Source organism: Ictalurus furcatus, chromosome 26 (genome assembly GCF_023375685.1).
Source record: "Ictalurus furcatus strain D&B chromosome 26, Billie_1.0, whole genome shotgun sequence".
Lineage (NCBI taxonomy): Eukaryota > Metazoa > Chordata > Actinopteri > Siluriformes > Ictaluridae > Ictalurus > Ictalurus furcatus.
Genome location: NC_071280.1, coordinates 8,428,044 through 8,443,882, shown reverse-complemented (window position 1 = coordinate 8,443,882; position 15,839 = coordinate 8,428,044). Strand labels below are relative to the sequence as shown.

The 15,839-nt window shown below is 38.9% G+C and overlaps 1 protein-coding gene across 2 annotated transcripts in view; it reads right to left on the bottom strand.

The window, feature by feature from the left end:
• The window catches only part of LOC128602246 (rho GTPase-activating protein 6), a 132,341-nt gene that overhangs the window by 69,910 nt on the left and 46,592 nt on the right, over positions 1–15,839 (bottom strand). The window contains exon 1 of one of the 2 annotated variants that reach the window (XM_053615934.1): positions 4,502–4,799. The exons of the other annotated variant lie outside the window; for it this stretch is intronic. Coding sequence (XP_053471909.1) covers positions 4,502–4,543 — 42 coding nt within the window. The 5' untranslated portion in view covers positions 4,544–4,799. Of the gene's footprint in view, positions 1–4,501; positions 4,800–15,839 lie in introns of those variants that run through there. 2 annotated transcript variants of the gene reach the window in all.

Sequence of the window (15,839 nt, the reverse complement as noted above, 5' to 3'; positions counted from 1 at the left end):
TACCGCTTATCCGACACTGGGTCATGGGAAGCCTGGAGCCTATCCCAGGAGACTGAGGTCACAAGGTGGGGGACACCCTGGACAGGATGCCAATCAGCCTACAATTGCCATACAATTGCCATGCATTTCCAAATTGTCCATAGTGTGAAAATGTGTGTGTGTGTGTGTGTCCTACGATGGGTTGGCACCCCATCCAAGGTGTTCACTGCCTTGTGCCCAGAGTCCCCTCGGATAGGCTCCAGGCTCCTCTGCAACCCTGTCTAGGATAAGTAGGATAAGGAAAATGGATGTATGGATGACCTTGCTGTGACCTTGACCCTTTTTGGATCAATTCCAAAATCTAATCAGTTGCTGGTTACAATGACAATTCCATATCAATCCATCAAACCTTCAACCACTCGTTCTTGAGCTATTGTGCTAAGGAATATCTTGCATCTCGGATGCACGCATGGGCAGACACGCAGATAACTCGACATGGAGTTCCTGAACATGAATGTGTAAGTAACATCTTTGTGTGACAAACAGGAAGGAAAGTATTTAAGAAAACTTCCGGTAGGAAGCAAAGGTTTCTGACAGCTACAAAGCACTGACACTGGAGACTCCTTCCATAAATGCCGAATAACAGAAACCTTAACCATGTCAATGTGCACGAAGAATGTGTAAATAATAACACTTTTATTATTCTGTTTCTTATTAGGCTTAGATTATACTGTATGCAGCATCATCTATACAAGCTCATGTGAATTTCTACTATCGAAAAATATAACTCATTAGAAACAATGCGTTAATATTTAATTCAATTCTATTTGTTTTTTTAACAATGGACATTGTCCCAAAGCAGCTTTACGGAAATATATCAATTCAGGATATAGATTTAAAATGTAGGAATTTATCACTAATGAGCAATCCAGAGGCGACGGTGGTGAGGAAAAAATCCCTGAGATGCAATGAGGAAGAAACCCTGAGAGGAACCAGACTCAAACGGAAACCCGTCCTCATCTGGGTGGCACCGTTTTTACTTGGAGTCTGAATATAAACCGAATCAGATTAATCGACACCTTCAATCCGATCAGATTCGAGAATTCAGATTCAAAATCCAACAGTGCTGTGGTGTCAAGCTGATTACTGGCACATGCCTTGAGTGTGTGAGTGATTGGGACTGACAGAAGAAAAAGAAATCCTCAACTGTATGAAGTAATGACTGGAAAAGACCAAGACAAGCAACAAGCACACCCAATCGTTATTACTCATGAATTCCCTGAACTTAATCCCAAAATGAATCTATTTTAGTCAGACATTTGATGATTTATCATCTAGCTTGGGAGGGGAGGTTGTGGGGCGACGACCACCTTTAGTCCTAAGATGCCAATGAACTAAACACACACTCTTGAAGAGTGTAAAAGGACTACACTGTTCTTCTTAACCTGCTTAATATGAAAACCTTCATGCTGTCAGTAATAATATTTATGAAATATGGCTACATCATCGTTACACAACAGTGTACAGTAATGTTTACCTCAGGTATAACGGTGACGCTGCCTGAGGCACTGAAAACTAAACAAACAGAGTGAAAAGCTCAGGGTTTCATCACCGCTTACTTAAAAGTGTGGCATTCACTCGTACAGTGTTCACTGGGGTCCAGCTGGACTTCTAAAAACATGTGTAAAAGAGCTACTCCAGGGATATCTAATCTTGCTGTCAGACCTTCTTTAGTTAAATCACAGGTCAGGTCGATCACAGAACACTTCAATGTCGATGGAATACAGACAAGTATTAAGCAAGCATTCGAGGCTGTTGTTTGATGAATTGTTGTTTAGGTGACAGTCAATTCCAAAAGAAAGAAAGAAAGAAGGAAAGAAAGAAAGAAAGAAAGCAAGAAAGTGATTAATTTCGGTTTCTCATTTATATCAGTAGCAGTGAGTTGGCATAAGTGCAACATGGTTAAGTTCTCTAACCTGTGTAACTACCACGTCATTATATTGATAAACAACTCCATCACTTTTCCATGTCCTTTTGGGAAAAAAAAAAAAAAAAGAGCAACAACAAGATCTATCCACTCTTGCTAGAGATATTTATGAAAATCCCATTTTGTTCCAAGTACGTAAAAAATATATTTATATTATTTTTGTCTTCCGTGTTCAAAAATCTGTGCACCTGTGTACACTTCACTCTACACTAACTGTTAGCACAGTTTACATGGTGTGTGCATGCTAAATCTGTTAGTGATTGCGAGAACGCATGGTTGCAACTACAATTGCAGTGCAGTTTCAGTACAATTGTAACACCTGTTTTAATTGTACAGGTGGCAGCGCTGAGACAGAAAAGACACACCGACTGCTAATTTCCGTGCTCGAAAGAATGAATTGCAGTTGATGCCGTTGGCATTGAGTATAACTAGTTTAATCATAGAATTATGGGTAAACCGTAATAACCATATAGCATACCATGGTCAATATCCATCCATTCATTTTCCATACCACTTATCCTACACAGAGTCGAGCGGAGACAAGAGCCTATTCCAGGGGACTTGGGGCACAGGGCGGGGTACACCCCGGATGGGGTACCCTAATCGCACACCACGGACCATGGACAATTTTGAAATGCAAATCAGCCTACAACTGTTTTTGGACTGGAGGAGGAAACTGGAGTAAAAAAAAAATAAAAACTCCGAAGCACATGCAAACCATGCACTCATGGGGCGGAGACGGGACTCAAACACCCAACGTCGGAGGTGTGAGACAAACATGTTAACCACTAAACCACCAGGCTCCCATAGCCAGCATGATATAACAAAAAACAGACGTTAAAAATGAAAAAAAAAAGAAAAAGAAAAAAAAACGGATAATGTATACGCAGTCAATTACAATACATCTTTAAATGGGCTCTGTGAACGCTTCTGCGCATGTTCATCCAGTGATGTTTGGTAATAATGTAAATAATACTTTCCAAGCTACCCTCAAAGGTATATCCCACAGCGTAATGAACATATGTTGGTTTAAAATTGATTTTTTTGATGTACATGCAACTTTTTTCTTGAGTGGTGTTACAGTTACATAGATAGATAGATAGATAGATAGATAGATAGATAGATAGAGATAGCTAAAGAGTACTTTATTGATCCCCCAAGAGGAAATTTTGACCCGTGCATAACGCAGGATTCCTTTTAGTTTTAGTGAATATTTACAGTACTCACTGATGTTATGGCAAACATGCAAACATAAACATGATGTTTTGTGGAAAGTACCATTCAATACCTTATCTCTAACCAAAGTTCTGGCTCTCCCGCTATACACATTATACATTTCCTCTACAGATCGTATCAGATTGTCGTGGAAGCCAATCCTCTAAACATCCTACATTTGGCAATGTAGACCAACAGCGCAGGCGTGTCTACAGTGGCCACCAGACAGGGTTTCAAAACCACAACAAAGCCACTGTAACTGATTCACTCATACCAGCGCCACGCCTACGAACATACCACTACCTTATCAGAGTCGGTGATAGAATCGGGATCGTGAATCTGATGGAACAAAAATAAGGCTCTGAGAGCCATGTTCAAACACATTTCTCACACTCAAACACACACTTGCATCCACAGTGTTGGATACACTGATAGAATCACAATCATTGTATTCGCCACATGTATGTGAACACGAATTTTTTCCTGGTGTCGCAATACAGTTTACAACACGCACATCACTGACAACACAAGCGCCATCCTTAATATCCAAACACTGCACCTTAAAAACAATAGAAATAATAGAAACCATCATCTGTAATGGTTTTAAAGGGAAATGTATTGATTTTAATGGAAACTGTAATGGTCCCTGTGGGTCTCCAATGGCAATTTGTTGGCTTCTATTGGTGGCATGGTATGTCTAGTGGATACTATTGAGGACCATTAATGGTAATGGTAATGTTTTGAATTGTTAGCTGACGGTTTGTAATGGTATTTGTAGTGGAAACCGTTACAATGTCTGTCACGGATATTATTGTTTTGTTTTGTTTGTTAGTACTAGGTTATATCACATAGGCCTAATGTGATGCACGTGCAACATCAAATTTGTTTATTTTTAGGAAACGCTGGTACAGACATCAAAAAGATGACCCGAGTTGCTTCGATGTTTTCTGTTTTGTTCTGTTCACTTGTGTCGCTCTTCAGAAACTGTGCTAAATTAAAATAAATAAATAAAAAAATAATAAAAACAAACAAAAAAAACTATTTCCTCACAGGAAACGTGCTGAGGAGTTTTGTTTTGAAAAGCGCGCGACCCCGCGAGCGCCTCATTTCCACATTTCATATATATATATTTCTATTTATGTATTTATGTGTCCACCTTTTTCAATATTTCACGTTTTTTTAAGGGTCCAGCGGTGTATTAAGGCGTACTTAAGTAAAGTCAAGAAGAACCAGAAGAGACCTGAAGCACAGCAGAAGAGCTTGTTTAAGGCTGAGTTTAACGCACGCGCGAGTTAACATACAGGAATTGAGAATACTCACGAGATATGAGATGTGCCTGTCGACGAAAACCGAGTCCCCCATGTCTAAAAATCCACATAGAAGACGAGTCGAGAAAGAAAAGTGGAAGGTGTCGGGCGGAAAAATCAGTCAGTTGGATCAAACTCCAGTGGAGATGAGAGAGAAAGGAGAAAATAAACGAGCTTATAATAAACGCTCAGGTGCGTCAAAGCCTGGGCACGCGCACGTCAAGGAACCGACAGCGAGCAGAAGCGAGGTTGTAGTCGCTCGTCCATGTTTATTATTATTATTATTATTATTATTATTATTATTATTATTATTATTATTATATATTCCGGTTTTTAAGGTTCTGTCCTGTTTTGCGACTTGTCTTGCGACTTGTCTTGAGTATTGCTCTTCACTCCGGCAGTGCAGAGCTGAAGTTCCTCAGATGCAGAGGAAGCACTATAGGCGGAGCTCATCACTCAGGGGAGTGAAGTAAAACACACACACACACACACATGCACACGCACACACATGCACACGCACACACACACACACACGCACACACACACACACACACACACACACGCTCATCCAACCTCCTGACGAGCTGGCGAGGTTATTCAATTTCGTACGAAATAAAAAAAAAGAAAGAAAAGAAAGCAAGAAATAACAGCCCTCTTTCTAATCTTTCCCTGCTGTTAAGCTTTATCAGGAGTCAGTGATGTGAATTCTTACAACTAGACTTTGCAAAATCTGACAGATCAAGTGTACTACCATTTAGGATATATACAGTGCCCAACACTAATACTGGCAGCCTTGGTAAATATGAGCAAAGAAGGCTGTGAAAAATTGTCTTTATTGTTTAATCTTTTGTTAATAAAAAATAAAAAATAAAATAAAAATTGCACAAAAATACCATGCTCTCATGGATAACAAAGAGTTGCTAACACAACACGGGTTTATATAAATAAAAAATAAAAATAAAAATCAGCTTTGTTAAATATAGGTGTGCAACAATGAATTCATATGAGGAAAATATATTTGAAGTATTTTCCCATTAATATTTAAAAAATAATACTACTACTAATAATTGTACACCTGGGTGAGTAGGAGTGGTAGCACAACGTATTGAATAAAAGGATGCCAATAATTCTTGCACACCTATATTTAAGAAAGAGTTTTTCGGGGGGATAAACCTGTGTTATGTTTGCAATTGTTTGATATCCATGAGAGCAGAGTACTTATTTAACAAAAGATCAAAAGGTTAAACAATAAAGACAATTTTTCACAGCCTTCTTTGCTCATATTTACCATATATATATATATACAGGTTGTGCTGTGCATACACAGATATGTATGTATATATATATATATATATATATATATATATATATATATATATATATATATATACACACACACATATCTGTGCACAGCACAACCTGCATCTACCTAACCATCACTGGAAATGGACCCAAATTATTAAAAGGAAATACATTTGTTAGCAACGCCAAAGCTAGCTAACTGTGATGGGTGATGGATATTCCGACCCTCAAAACAGTGAGCTGCATAGTCAGTTTGTTGATGGATCTAAAGCAATTATTTGTGTACACAGTATAACACGTTTAAAAGTAAGAAGTGCTACTTTGTTTACTGTTCCATTGCTGTGAGCAGCCATGTTGATTTGGTGTCACTTGCTGAACTCGGGGTCGAGGAGACCATCTGAAGTTGACGAGTAAGAGGTGTGGCGTTGTCTTTGGTTTTTCCCAGTCGGAGGTTGTAATTACCGTAGTTACGAGTTTTAGTCTAACGCAGCGTCATGCGCTGCTGCATCGCTCTCAAACAGAGATAAAGCATGGACTAAATCGCACTGGTGCCACTATCAGCAGGTCCAATGGCATTGTGGGTAATGTTGGAAACCGTTAATCAAAGTGGAAATAGACAGTAAATAATAGTATGTGACAGTCAATTCCAAAAGAAAGAAAGAAAGAAAGAAAGAAAGTGGAAATAATATTATAATGACTTTTAAGTTTTTGAAAAAAAAAAGTTCCATTACAAAATGAATGAAACATTTATAAAGATCACACGTTATTTATAAAGATGAATATGCAAGTTTTCCACGGAGGATTTTTCCTGTGACGCACACACGCTGGCATCAGAAATATTGCTATTGACTGTGATATTGAGAAATGTTCACTTTTCAGCCGATTTCACTGCCTATGGTTGTTCACGACATGTATTTTTCATAGATCTTTTAATAGAACACAAGGTGGGGAGTGAGAGAAGAAGTGAAGTGTGTGTGTGTGTGTGTGAGAGAGAGAGAGAGAGAGAGAGAGAGAGAGAGAGAGAGAGAGAGAGAGGAAATGTACTTAAATGTATCTTCACTATATACTATCTTCACTTCAATAACTTCTGCAGCAGCCTCTTGAAAGTAGAAAATGCCTCATCATATGTTGGAGATAGTTTTTGGTCAAATTCAGAAATAGGCACAGTATAAAAGCCGAAACTCTGATTTAAAAAACAGCCGTTTCTGCATCTTTTGAACTCAAAGTCAAACAACTCAAAGAATTCACAACGTCTGAATCGGTCGTATTGATATGATGTGAAATGAAACATTTGTGTTCTATTGATATTGTTATTTTTTTCAACCAACTCATCTAGCAGGTAACTCCCCTCTTGATTAAAAAGAATGAAATTAGGGGCATTCCATGCATTTCTGGACTTTTTTCCTGTCAGAATGGATTTTAAATAAAGCATTTCTCTACATAATGCCCCAAATATCACATCATGTGGCTGTCATTATGAGTTTTCTGTCAACTGTCAGATTATTTTTAGCTTTCTGCTTTGACTCAGGCTCACATTGAAAGATATGCTTCTTTCTTTTATCGACTAAAGATCTCGCTGTGTCGCAATACCGCCACCCCCAACGCTTATTTCAACTAAAGAAATACGGATACTTCATTTCCCGAGGTTGCCAAGTTTCATCATCTCGTTTCTTGTCAAACGATTAAGACATTATTTCACCTGACTTGGAATTAGCTGGCATCTGCAGTCAACCAGTGACTGGCTTACTGTTCAAGAAGCTCCCTGTTCTGAAGCACTCCTCTGTTTGTGCAACTCGGCTGGAGGGTTTAGCGATCTGGACAGCGTTACCGGCAGAGAGAAGGAGAGAAAAGAACAACAGGGCTTCTAATAAACCCTCCGTAGAGTTTCCAGAGTTTCCAGATTCATATGTATGCAAGTTAATACAAAACATTTGCTGTGCTTTAGCGAGGCATGTGCAGGTTTAAGCTCTTACAAATTTGGGCCAGCTTAAAGTGTAACACTATCAAGAATGAATAAAAGTAATTAAGTAGTAATTAAAGTAGTACACTGTAGACGCAGGATATACAGCATCCAGTGCTGTGAAAAACTATTTAGTGTTTTATTCTATTTTGTGTATATCTCATTCTAAATAGTTTTAGATCTTCAAACGTACACACACTATACAGTTTTTTGAAGTGATTTATTTTATAGAAGTAAAGAAAGTTGTCCAACACCTATCACCCATATGAAAAACAAATTGCCGCCTTAAACTTAAAATCTGGTTGTGCCAACATTTCCGATACTGGAGATCAGTCTTTCACTTATTTCTAGGACTAGGACTTACTCCTATGCTTTGGATCGTTGTCTTGCTGCATAATCCAGTTGTGCTTGAGTTTTAACTTACAGACTGAAGACCGGACATTCTCCTTTAGGATTTTCTGGTAGAGAGCAGAATTCATGTTTCCCTCAATTATTGCAAGTTGCCCAGGCCCTGAAGCAGCAAAGCATCCCCACACCATCACACTTCCACCACCATGCTTGACTGTAGCTATGATGTTCTTTTTGTGGAATTCTGTGTTTGGTTTACGCCAGATGTAACGGGACTCCTGTCTTCCAAACATTTCCATTTTTGACTAATCAGTCCACAGAACGTTTTGAGGATCAGCAAGGTGTGTTTTGACAAAATTCAGACGAGTCTTAATGTTCTTCTGGGTTAGCAGTGGTTTTCACCTCGCCACTATTCCATGGATGCCATTTTTGCCCGGTGTCTTTCTGATAGTGGAGTCATGAACAGTGACCTTTATTGATGTAAGAGAGGCCTGTAGGTCCTTTGATGTCGTTCTTGGCTCGTTTGTGACTTGCTGGATGAGCAGTTGCTGTGCGCTTGGAGGAGTTTTGGAAGGTCGACACTTGTGGGAAGGTTCACTACTGTGCCGAGTTTTTCCATTTGGAGATAATGACTCTCACTGTGGTCCTTTGGAGTCCCAAAGCCTTTGAAATAGCTTTGTAACCCTTCCCAGACTGATGTATTTCAATCACCTTCTTCCTCATCATTTCTGGAATTTCTTTCCATTCTGGCACTGTGTGTTACTGTGTAAGACCTTTTAACCAAGTTCATGCTGTTGAAAAAGTTCTGTTTAAGTGTTGATTTGATTGAACAGGGTTTGCAGTAATCAGGTCTGGTTGTGTCGAGTCCAGCTGAACCTCATTATGAATGCAGTTTCATAGATTTGGGGGAATTAGTAACTACGGGGGGGAAATACATTTTCACACAGGCCCAGTTGGTATTGGATAACTTTTTTTTGCTTCAATAAACAGTATTATCATTTAAAAACTGCATTTTGTGTTTACTCAGGTTGCCTTTGTTTTAATTTTTGAAGCAATGTAGTATGAGATATACACATAAACACAAAAATAAATCAGTAAAAAATACTTTTTCACAGCACTGTACATATTGTGTATTTTTTAATAGAATTTAAAAAAAAGAATAATGTCATTGCATTATTTATATAAAAAAAATTAATTAAATACTGTTATTGTTATGTATGAAATTATACAACTGAAGGGGGTTTTTTTTACAACATAAAACACTGAGACTTCTCAGTATATTTACAATATACAGCACAGCAGTTATCGCCCGTACGCCTGCTCAAATCTTGACAACAAAGGCGATACGAGACGTTTCCCAATCCTCCTGTCGAGGCTGATAAAACAAAAGATGGTGGTTTAAAACCCTGGTAGATATCAGGGCATTACACATGCACCCAACATTTAAGTGTACAAATGTACACGTTCCCTTTGGCAAGGCAACGTGTGAAACGATGCTCACAAGGTTTAACCCTAATTATACGAGTGAGAAATCTATAAATAAACTGAATAGCATCTACCATTCTGTCGTGCTAATTCAAGATCAGCTTTTATGTATAAGGAAGGGATTTGGTGAGTAGAGGCTGGTCCTACGCTAGTGTTAAAGGAGGCCGCTGTCTCCTAAAATGGAGCTCAGGCTGCTGAGCCGAGTGACTGTATCTGACACAAACCCCTCTGCTCCTGGCTTGTGTATATACAGTTGAGAAGGAACTTTCCAGAGCACCAGATGTACCGCATCACAACGGAGCCACTTATCTCAGGCGTATGAACACAGCCGCTTACAAGCAGTGATGAAGAATATGGGCCATAGATTATGAAGGAGAAGTGCAAATGTTTGGGTAGAGAAGGAATGTTACAGGCTTCACAGAGGAGTTTTGGAAACTTTTGTTTAGTGAAGTTAATCTTGTTCTGTCTTCTTAGAGTTGCATACCAACAACCTTGAACTAGTATTCATTCGTTTCCATTTTAGGATGTGACATAATAAAAAAAAAATGAACTAAATTTACTTGTAACTTAACAACTTGAACATTCCAAGACTTAAACTTACATTTCTTACTCCTGTAACTACATACACAGTTCTATTCATTTCACTGTAGTCACTGAATAACTCTTGGTAATTACACGGTACATAGTAATAATTCCTAGTTACTATGTTGTTTTCCAGAGAAATAACTTAATAACGAGCTGAAAATGTTGGGTGTTAAACTACAGTACACTCTTAAAAATAGTTTATCAGGGGTTCCTCAAGAACTTACACTAACAGTATTACTCTTTCTGAGAAGGTTGATTCTGCATTTCATTCTTCTGCTGGAATCCTCGAAGTTAAATAGTCACCTACAACCCAGTGCTCTATAAAGAGCCCTCGACTATCCAAAGAAATCTTGAGAAACCATGTTTTGTATTCTAAAAGTGTACACACTTAGAAAGAAAGGTCGATTCTAGAGGTTGCTTTGGGTTGTCCCTCTGGGTAAGCCCTACAACAGGGTGTTTCTTTAGTAAAATGTCCAAGTCAAGTTGAACCCCTTTAGGAAGTGTAGAACCGTCAGATTTGATTAGCCATGCAAGGAGTTCTGCCTGGAAACAAGTGAACTAATGCAGTGATTGGTAGATTATTGCAAAAGGCGGTCCTTTTCCTCTCATCTGTTGCTGGGACTGGTGTTGTGAAATTCAAGAGTTCATCATGAGTAGGCGTGACGACGCCGTGTGTGTTTACAAAGAAATCGTGTAGAGGATGATTTGTAAATAAAATGTCTTTTTGCTAAATAAAAAAAATGTGTTCATTTAAGAACACTTGAAATGAACACCAAGTTGAGTGAACTTAACAATTTAAGTACAGTCTACATGAGCACCAAGTTAAGTGGACTTAAACATACAAGTTTTGGGAGACCCCATTACTCAGTTAAATTGAGGGAACGAGTTTACTCAATCGTTTGAGTACAGCCGACTGGTTAGGGTTTTCATTGAACAACAATGTTTTCTTATCAGTGAGAGTTCCAAGTGGAACTGATTTCGGACGTCTGAGTAAAGAGCCCCTAACGTTTTTAAATAGTTTAGACCAGGGGTGCCCAATCTTATCGGCAAAGGGCCGGTGTGGGTGCAGGTTTTCTTTCCAACCAAGCGGGAGCCGAGAAAGTGAGTAGAACCCCTTTAGGAAGTGAAGAACCTTCAACTTTCCACAAAAACCCTAACATTCCAAAAGAGCAACCTTTTTTTTTTTTTTTGTGCGTGCAGGGACAGTTATTTATCAGTTATTACAATGAATGCAATTTTGACTCATTCTAATTCTTCCTTAAGATAACTGGAATAGGTTTATTATTTATTGAACACACTAGTGACAAATTAAGGAACAAAACAACACAAGGTGCACTATTATAAGAGAATAATCAGCTATGGGGTGTTGTGATAGACCGGAACGCGATGCAAAGTTACTGTCACTACCCTGAAGTTGATTCTTTTCTGAGAACAGCACATCCGGAAGTGTTTTATTCCTCTTATACCGCTCTTATACACATTATTACAAAGTGTTAACACTGGAGACTCCTTCCACAAATGTTCAATAAACGTCTCCTTAGAGAAAACGTTACTATATCAATGCCTTAGACATTAGATAGACAGGTCTGGTCCAGTAATTTGATTGGACAAGAGGTGTTCCAAGAGTGCTGATATTTAGTATAACCGCACTGGTGTTGTATCACTCTGTTTGTCTGTGTTTTTACATAAACTTCCATTTCTAGCAATAGTTTGTTACACTGAAACCGCTGCTACACTTACTATGGGCTGTCAGTCTACGTTAGCATGGCAACGCGCAACGCTCTGTCCAGCTGTGGCTTCTTTGGGAACTATTTTCATTGACGGAGCAATGAAGAAAGAATACAAATTGGCCATATTGTGTCTAAAATGTCAGTTACTCCATATTAATTTCTTGTTTACAGAACCGTTATATAAAACTCGCAATCACGCTGTTGTACTGAATATCAGCACGGCTGTGATTACCCGCGAGTACCTGATATTCAGCACAACAGCACTCTTGCCTGTGTGATATTGCTTAAATAAAAAAATCTGTTATTTGAACTACAGCCGGTGAAGTGCACAATGCTTAAAAAGAGTTGTTATGCCATTCAAAACGATGGACCCTAAGAGATCCTTATCACTCTGTTCAGATCGGATCATGTGGATGTCAGCTGTTTCCATCGGTCGGCTATAGAAACGGCATCTTTGATCTAAATCCCGCTTGTAAATGACTTAATTCCATCCCTTCTTCAACCAAGTGGATGGCTTTCCTTCTTTTTCTATGAGCTAAGCGTTTCCTGCGATACCACAGCCATGGCCAAACCATGAATAATAAACGCCAGCCAAAACAGATTGAGACAAGACCATAAAATCGAGCCTTGCCCAATTCTCCTGTTACTACGGCTGTTTTCCCTCTCCTTAAAGCCAGTCTACTTGGAGACGCTTTAAGCTCTGGTGCGATTAAAAGAAACAAAGACGAATTTGCGGGATGAGAGGAGCAAGAGAAAGGCATGGTGAAAGTTTAAAAAAAAAAAAAAAAAATAGAAAAGCTAGTGCAGTAGGAGCACAGAATGGCCCATGGTCTGATCTCAGCGCTGGGGAATGTGCTCTCAGCCATTTCTTGGTGGGTAAAAGGGGAAAAATGTGTTTTATTGCGCAGGCCTGAACCTGACATCCTTGAGGCTGAGGCGGTCAGACTGTTCTCCTCAGCTAAGCAGGAGAGGAACAACAGAAGGGTCAGGACTGTTTGTGGTCAGATGTTTGTAAACAGAGTCGGGACAATGTTGCGATTGCAACATGTGAACGGCCCGACGCAAGAAAGGTCAGTGAATTAGTAGACCCCGAGTTCCTGTTCTTTAAATGGATTCAGCATTTAGTCAAAACACACTGATTTATTACTTAACAGATGGCTTATCCAAACACATGGTTTCGAATTGTGGTCCTTATGGGATCTTTAATATTTTATTCACTACAATATATTTGTCCAGAGTGAAGAACATGTGGGTTTTGACGAAACAGCTGGTGCTCTAATAACATCTGGAAGACATTTCGTATCTGGGGAGGAACTCCACAACCCAATGTCACGTATTTCTATACAGGTGACATTACATGTAATAAGGTCTCAGGATAAGCTTTCTACAGCAACATGTCAGTCACTGGATCGAAATCTGTAATATTTTTTTCCGAGAGTGTTATTTAAAAGTGGTGAGTGAACAAGATATCGACGTGTTTCCCAGCAGGTTAGCAGAAAAATCGGTGTTTTTTTTTCAGTTGCAGAGTCAGTAAGAAGTCTTCTTCCTGTGAAGACGGTTCATAGCCACGTTCAGTGACGCAATGTAGAAATAGCTACAAATCTGGCTTACATGATTAGAGTACTACAGTAAATACAGCAGCAGTGCAAGTATCACAGTATCTCATTCCTCAGTCTGTATTGTTTTATTGCAAACGTGACGTCATTAAAAATCTGCACGATTTTGAATGATCGTGTCAAGACGAATTTTCTCATCTGGCTTGCGAGCTGCTACTGGCAGAACAACTGGATTATTTAATCAATCATTTAACCAGCTCCTTAATATACGCTATTGCTGGTTTCATGTGAACTTTCCATTTTACACTGCGCTCTTTGTGTCCTGTCATGACTAAAGCGTTTTAGTAGGATAGTTTAGGATTTCTGCGATTGCACTACAAATAAATGGTCAGTAATCAGCAATTCAAAACACAGGCAAGCCATCATTCACAAACATGTGCTTGGAAAATGTAGCTACACCGTGCTCTGCTACAGTAATATAAGCGTTTAATAAACACGCGTATTGTTCAAAGAATGGTGAATGTGAAGCGTAAACTCAATTTAAAAAATTGTGATCTTTATATCAGTATTAGCAATCGTGAAGCCCTAAGGATAGTTTCATTTTGTTCAATATCATATAAGCCATAAGAACAAGTTTGAACCCTAACTCTGCCACTAATCCTAACTGTATTTATTTATTCACTTGCTTACTTACTGTTTTGTTAAAGAAGCGTTTTTGTTCAAAAGTAACGACTTTTAAAACTATCCACAAGATTAAACTGTAATATTTTTCCTCATTCCCAAGCAAACCAAACAGGATAACACTTTGCCACAAAAGTTAACCTCTAACCCTAATCCTAACCCTGAGTCATGGGAATTATTATCCGTTTGCAAATGTCCCACCCAGTAAGTACTGTATATTAATCGCTTCAGATCCAACTGTCAAGGTCACAAAAGATTTCACCTAATGATGTCTTCACATGGAGGATTTAACCTGCTAAAACAGATCGTTCCTCGTTCCGCTGATTTTCCCACTAGCACTGCCATGCTCCTTTCAGAACGATAGCTTTATTCTCATTGGTTACTGGTATAACTGGTAATCGACAGTAAAACTAATCAAAGGAGTACAGGATTCTGAGCTGCTGCGGGATTCTTTTTTAGATCAAAATGCATTCAAATCTTTCGTATGAAACTTCCAACGTCCGGAGATGATCTCACCACTGAACGTCCGCTTTCTTCATCCCCAACCATCAAAGACGGCTTCTTTACTCTCTTCAGGTTGGAACGCGTGGTGTGTATAGTAAACTTCAGCACTGTTTACGGGAACTCGTCAGCACGTTTAACCTCTGTAACTCTTTCTACACAAGAATTCATGCTGTTACAAATATGACACCATGACGGTTTTCCTTGATTAGGAATATTGACAGTATATTGATAATATTCATTTCCTTGATGGTGGTATATTTAATTCGAAAGACTCTGAGTTCAAATCCAAATACAGAACACAGAAACGAATATTTGGAGCACTAAACATACACCAAAACAGATCCAGATAGTGGCATTGCACTCCACCCCTAGTGTCTACATATAAAGATAACATATAACAATAAAATGCTTCAAGTTTATTCTGTAGACTTTCTGTTAAGACATATGTGCGGCAAAGAGTGAGACAAATCTATATTGTTGTCCCATGAAAAAAGGAAATTACGGCCACTTTCCTTGTGTATGTGAAATGTGAACTACCTGCTGAACTGGTCATGTGGTGCCATGCAAATGACAGAAAATAAGACCAATAACACAGTTCAAATGTCCATTTCCTTTCCAAACGGCCATATTTTATAAATCATTCTTGTGTACACGAAAACCCGATGTTATTCTGAGTCTAGATTAACCATCTTGCTTTTACTAAACACCACTCACAGAAGAAAGAGGGTTTCTATTCCCCTTTCCCAAGTCCCTTTTTGTTATCTACCGTATAATAATACCAGAACTGGCTGATTGTGTGGAGAGCGCATACTCACTCCATCCATACTGTAATAATAACATAATCCAGATAATTGATATTCTCACACTTTCCTGTACATGGGTAATTATCATTAGAAAGTTCCTCCAGGATTTTGTGATCGCAGAAATGAACGGAATATTTGGAGGAGCGATTTTTCAAAAAGTTTTTTCCGCGGATTTGGCCCGAGACGCGTCATGTGACGTCATCACGACTCGCATTCTGCCAAAGCCCACTTAGATTCATGTGCGTCGAACATAAGTACAGCTAGAACATCTCATTTACCAACAAACATCACTGCCAAAGACCGAAATCGTGCAATTGCAATTTCGACAATTCAAGTAGTTTTCCACAAAAAAAAAGGAGAAAGTCTGAACGTACTGACTAGAGTGGCAGGGCAGGTC